Below are 6,916 nucleotides of genomic sequence, written 5' to 3'. Positions count from 1 at the left end.
TTTTATAAGTGGACATAGGTTTTATAAGTGGACATGGGTTTTATAAGTGGACATGGGTTTTATAAGTGGACATGGGTTTTATAAGTGGACATGGGTTTTATAAGTGGACATAGGTTTTATAAGTGGACATGGGTTTTATAAGTGGACATAGGTTTTATAAGTGGACATGGGTAGTTTCCCTTATTAGACTATAGGTCGCGTACTGATTAAAGATGAAAAAGAGGAAGAAGAAGAGGAAAAAGAGGAAGAAGAAGAGGAAAAAGAGGAAGAAGAGGAAAAAGAGGAAGAAGAATGTACAATGATGATTATTTGAGTATAGAGCACCTCAATTAGAATTAAACCACGAGGTCTTTGGTTGTGAGCTGAGCGCTCTACCCCTGACTTACGATACGTTTGTTTGCCATTCATTTGTATTTAGCCACGAACATTTTGAATATCTTTGGTTCATGTTTATTTTAAACTGGAAGAACAAAATGTACAAAAGAAAAGTGTCATTGAGTATTGAAATTCAGCGGCCTTGTGTTCCTCTCCATTTTCTTTGAATCTAGTCCTTGTTTTAATATGATTTAGCCCTTATGTAGTTATATATTAGTTTATTTACATATAGATTGTTTATTATACTATCATTACATCATTATAATTAATTTGTAGTAAATGTATTATAACGTTTAAAATACATACTTATACTTTATATTCAATGAGTCTACTAAGCTCTTCCCAAACGATGTCAACGAATATTTATCATATTCAAATATCTTGCAACATAGCCCACAGAGAAAGATAAAACTTCCCACAAGCAACGAAGATACGTTCCTAGTTCATTCTTAATTGAATACAAAGCGTAAATCGAGATGTAAATGGCATAAGATGCCTCCATGTGTTAGTGGAGGAGGTAAAAGAGTGCTGGAACCTGGCTCAGGCAATGGTTGGCAGACGTTTCAATGGCAGTGTAGAAATGGCGGGGCTAGGGTGTGGGAGTTTTGGGCTCAGTAATAATGTGACGCAAAATAAATCTTATATTCATGTGAAGTTGACGGATTCAGCGTTTAGAGCGATAGAGGATTACATACGGATAAAGGTGAGTAGGCCAGATTGTGTGTATAGTGAGTGGAAAGGGAGTAAATGGGGCGGCGGATGGTGTTACTCAGTAAAACGGCTGGTCAAGACAAGTGAATGGCTCGACACTTTAGAAGGCCATGTGCGGCTGCCTTCCACCTTATTGGTGCGTAATGTATACCCCCCAGCATAACAAAGGTTGATCATGTAAGCCGCCGGAGTGGTGGGTTGGTGAGGGATACAGGGAAATACACCAGCTTGATCCAAGTAACTGCTATCTTGAAGCAGCAGCTGATCTGCAGTCTTGCAGCTGTTGGCACTAAATGTAGGCCACACCAACACTTATTCACCTAGTATATCTCTTACTCATCTAGTGTGTCTTACTCACCTAGTGTGTACCTCGTAGGGTAATGGTTAGTACGGTGGGTTCACAACCGAGGGGACGTGGGGTTGAACCCCACACGAGTGGGATGTATGATCAAGGCTGTAAACACGTACTGTCCCTGTTACCAAGCAGTAAATAGATACCCGTTAGTCAAATATTGTGGGTCGTATCTTGGAGGAGACCTAAATAAAACACTAATGGAAATAAGCCACATGGCTTTTATTAGGTTGTCCTGGATTACGAACCCTTCTCTCGTTAATAATTCGAACACGGTCTCCTATTCACCTAGTGTTTCTCTTGTAGTGTATCTCGTACTTATTTAGCCCAAGGGAAATACGTCATTTACTTTTTTGGGGGTTATCCTATGTAATTTACACCATGTATGATAATTGTACTTATGTGTACGTGTGCCTAAATAAACTTATTTACCATCTTTTACTTATTTACTTTTTTCTCGGGTCCCACTTTGGCATTATTTTCTGAGCAAAATCAAGAACATAAGGGAGGAACACTGCAGTAGGTTTACTGGCCAATGCTAGGCAGATCCATTTTACATACCCATATCCATTCATGTATCTGTCAAACCTTGTTTTATATCTACCCAATTTTCTTGCTTCAATAACTTTACTTGGAAATTTGTTCCCCACACCCACAATTTTGTTGTGAAATCGACGTGGTTGTGCAGTGGGAGTATTTAAAAATTAATCCAGTTGAACCCAATGAATCCTAACCTAACCCAGTCCACCTAGTATGTCTTAGCCAATCTTACTCACCTAATTTATCTCATTCTCACCTACCTTAAGGTTACCTGAAGACTATTCTGTATGGGGTGGGGTCACCACTACTGTAGCCCAGTCCCAGATCAGGCTTCCTGGCTAATAGCCTAATCATTTAGGCTGCTGATGCTGGCCACACATTTCACTGTATACATCATAACCTGGAACTTATTAAATTCCATTTTGAGACAGTTTGGGGTCTGTTGGAAATTCCCCTTATGTATAAATGAAGGGAGGTTGTTACAAAAGAAATGTATATATGAAGGGAGGGTGTTGAAAAATATTGGTTCCTTTACACTTATTGAGTTGTTTCTTGGTGTGCTCATTGCATCCCTGCTTTACAGTATACATTAAAGATATTTTACACTGTCTTCTGAGCCTCTTGCTCCCATATAATAATTTTGAGCAAATCTTCTTTGGTTCAAGTTATCCATCTGTCAATTTCCTTGCATTCTTGAAAGTAATAGTCTTGTGATCTTTGAATGTAAAATTTTCTGATATTACTCCTAAGACTCTTACAGTCCTTTTCTGCTTTGTTGAGTGGTTTGGGTTTGTTTTATACTTTTATACTTCTGAAATTTGACCTCATTGACCACATTTTCTGACATACTGGAAGACCTGTATGTGTCATTTACCATAAGGAATGGTAGAGGCATGAGCTTTTGTGTACTAATGATGAGACAGATGCTCACCTACCAACTTATAATCTCTTAAACACCTAGCATCTCATATAAATTTAGATGTTTTACACACCTAACATCTCTTTCACAGTTAGCTTCTTATAAATGCCCATCATCTTTTACACACCTAAGGAGCTTCAATACACCTAGCTTTTCATCTGCATCTTATGCACACCTAAGCATCTTCAATACACCTAGCTTTTCATCTGCATCTTATGCACACCTAAGCATCTTCAATACACCTAGATTTTCATCTGCATCTTATGCACACCTAAGCATCTTCAATACACCTAGCTTTTCATCTGCATCTTATGCACACCTAAGCATCTTCAATACACCTAGCTTTTCATCTGCATCTTATGCACACCTAAGCATCTTCAATACACCTAGCTTTTCATCTGCATCTTATGCACACCTAACCGTCTTCAATACACCTAGCTTTTCATCTGCATCTTATGCACACCTAAGCAACTCTCTCACCTAGCATTTTTTTTTAGCCAGTGTTTTGCACATCTACCATTTTTCTTACTTGTATCTTGCATACACCTAACATCTTGTAGAAATCTAGCACCTCGTATACTGTATGAGATGCTAGTGGTGGGGAACTCAAGCCAGGATTTCAGTCTGAGGGGAGGTTACCTGGAGGTTACCTGGAGGTTATTCCGGGGATCAACGCCCCCGCGGCCCGGTCCACGACCAGGCCTCCCGATGGATCAGGGCCTGATCAACTAGGCTGTTACTGCTGGCCGCACGCAGTCCGACGTACGAGCCACAGCCCGGCTGATCCGGCACTGAAGGCTTAAAAATTATAAGATGCTGAAAAATTCAAAGAAATCATCTTCAAAATATATGATTTTCATTGAAAATATGTGGAATTTCTTAAGCTGTCATGCTTTTGTGGTTACTGGTCAGTGTAATACAGCAGAAATTAGCCATTAATTGAAAACAAAATGAAAAATATTTGTGTAGGGGCTTTAGTTCTATTAGCCCTCCTTTTCCTGTGGTTGCCCCATTGTGTACACACAGCATCTATCCTTCTTTCTCAAGCATCTTATACAATCTTTCTTACATTCTTAATATCTTCCTTACACATCTACCATCTTTCTTACACATCTATCAACTTTCTTACACACCTAGCATCTAGTATACCTGGAGTATACCTGGAGAGGGTTTCAGGGGTCAGTGCTCCTGTGACCTGTCTGTGACCAGGCCTCATGGTGGATCAGGGCCTGATCAACCAGGCTCTTACTGTTGGCTGCACTTACCTTGTACACACTTATCAACTTGTATATATCAAGCATCTTATTTACACCTAATATCATTTACACATCAAGGATCTTGTACACATCTAGCATCTCGTACACATATCTAGCATCCCGTACACACCTTGCATCTCATATACACCTAGTGTCTTTTACACACCTAGCATATCTTGTATGCCTAATATCTCTCACACCAGTGCTCTAGAGAGAATGAACTGGAGTTTCATTTGATTGTTACATTTTTTTCACGAGATTTATGTGTGCAATTTCTTTATATTTGATATGCCCTTAATTATGCTTAGCATTTCAGGTTTAACTGATATTCACAAGAAAGTCCTAAATCTATATTTATTATTTATTTCCAGGGGCATAACTAACCTACAATACATGAAAAAGTATTATAGGTTTATCAGGAAGTTAATGATTAATATCTTGGTATAAATAAAGAATATCAATAGTTAAGCTGTATTGAAAACTTGATACTTTTCCAAATTTAAGATGTGTTATGCTGTACGTATTTGTAAAATTTAGTCCTAAAACATAAGAAATGGGATTTATACATGAATTTGCTCTTAAGATAATGTACAGTGAATGTGTGGCATATAATTGGCAATACAGTACTGCACTGTATTTTAAAAACAATTGATTTCCTGTGGCTTACAGGAAGTACTCATCAGTACTATTGTTGAAGGACCCCAATGGAAATAAGTCACTGCCTTTTTTGGGGTTATCCTAGGTAATTTACACTGTGATAATTGTACTTATGTGTACCTGTACCTAAATAAGCTTATTAATTTCACTAGTGACTGATGTCAGTTGTAGTGGCTAGTTAATAATAAATGTAGGTACTCTGCTGTGAAACTTGTACAACTTAAGTTGATGATGATGCCATGAAATTTATGTTTACAGTGTTTGCATTGATGAATTACTTCCATTTATTTTCCCCTAGGTTTAAAATAAAAGTGCAGTTACTTAAAGTCAGAGTACCTATTATATTGCATTCTAAAAATATTCTTTATGAAATACATGAGTACTTTTTTTTAATTGTGAAATACAATGTATATGTTTTGTGATATGGCCAAGTTAATTTGGAATATTCCAAAGAGGGTCCCATGTGCTGGAGCCTATGTAGGGCAAAGAATTGCATCAGATTTACTTCACCTTTGCAACCAACTGCGCACTCTGGGTGGGGTGACCTCGTATTCCCTTGAATTTGAAACTTCACACTTGTTTTATAGATGAAATCTAAATACTGGTACCCAGTGGTGTGATTTTCTGATTGGTGACAAGCCAGACTCACTTGTGAGATAGGGAGTTGAGTTATCACCTTTGGGTTGCTCTTACATGGTATATACTACTGTGTTTCTGATATCAGTGGCTGATGTGAAACCTGCTCTAAGACAAACGTAACAATTTTTCAGAATGCATTGCTGTGACTCCCTAATTCTGTTACAGCAACACTGCCTACTTGGAGAGTGTTCTAAGGGCCAGTGCCTTCATGGCCCAGTACCAGACAAGGCCTCCAAGTGGATGACGTGATCAACCAGGCTGTTGGCGCTAGCTGCCAAAAGTCCGACATAAGCACCACAGCCCGGCTGATCAGGCACTGACTTGAGAAACTTTTACAGGTTTTTCTTGACCTGTTGGTAATCCCCTGTATGTAAGAAGGGAGAACATTGAAAATCTTGGCGCTTTCACACTTATTGAATTTTCCCCTTGGTGTACTCATTGCACCCCTGCTTTTCACTGGGGTAATTTACACTCTGAAAAACCTCTTACTTTCAGGGGGACTGATTTGTATACAGATTTGGGATCAAGCCTTCTAGAATTTTCCAGGTGTAGATCATAATGTATCTTGCCTGTGTTCCAAATAATACAGATCAAGGTACTTTAAGCCTTCCCAATAATTTAGGAGCTTAACTGAATAAGTGCAGGCAGGCTTTCTATATAGCAGTATGTCATTGATGTCAGCTAGCCCTGTATAACATGTAGTAAATAAAGTTATATTATTATTATTATTATTATTATTATTATTATTATTATTATTATTATAATTATTATTATTACTCCAGAACAAAAAATTTAGAGGAATATCATTGGCTTGGCATCCCTCGTTTGGAAGGTTTTGGTTATCCAGCCTATCATTTTTCTAGTGGTTGTGATAATGACACTTGTGATCCTTGAAGGTGATCTCTTCTGACTTTATTAGTCCATGGTCTTTCACATTAGTTTTACTCGCTAATAAATGATTCAAGCTTGTTTTATATTACATTACTGTATTTCCTCAATCTTCCCATAATGGAGTAACTAAAACTTGTTATCACTGAACATTACATTGTTGTCAATGGCTTTGAGGTTTGCTGTGTCCTCAGTGGATGCACAGTGGAACCTCGGTTTTCGTCTTTAATTCGTTCCAGAAAGTCTGATGAAAACCGAATTCAACGAAAACTGAAGCAATATTTCCCATGAGAAATAATGTAAATCCAATTAATCCGTTCCAGACACCCAAAAGTATTAAGAAAAAATACATTTATAGAGAATAACTATAGTTTTACATACAGAAAACAATGAGAAATAGATATAAAGGATTAATGAAATGGATAAATGAACATTTAACATAACTTTTACGTTTATTGAAGACACTTGTTGGCGTATGGGAGATGGCGAGGAGGGGAGAGGGAGGAGAGGTTATTGTTTGGAAGGGGAATCCCCTTCCATAAGGACTTCAGATATTAAGTCCCTATCCAGGGTTACTGC

At 38.0% G+C, this 6,916-nt stretch overlaps 1 protein-coding gene across 1 annotated transcript in view; it reads left to right on the top strand.

Moving 5' to 3' along the window:
* Positions 1-921: 921 nt before the first annotated feature.
* The window catches only part of LOC128700183 (RNA polymerase II elongation factor ELL), a gene marked incomplete in the record, with an annotated part of 380,498 nt that continues 374,503 nt past the window's right edge, over positions 922-6,916 (top strand). The window contains 1 exon segment of the mRNA XM_053793220.2: positions 922-1,078. Within this exon segment, the coding sequence (XP_053649195.1) occupies positions 923-1,078 (156 nt within the window).

The sequence above is a fragment of the Cherax quadricarinatus genome, chromosome 74, assembly GCF_038502225.1.
Source record: "Cherax quadricarinatus isolate ZL_2023a chromosome 74, ASM3850222v1, whole genome shotgun sequence".
NCBI lineage: Eukaryota > Metazoa > Arthropoda > Malacostraca > Decapoda > Parastacidae > Cherax > Cherax quadricarinatus.
This window is presented reverse-complemented; position numbering and strand designations above follow the sequence as displayed.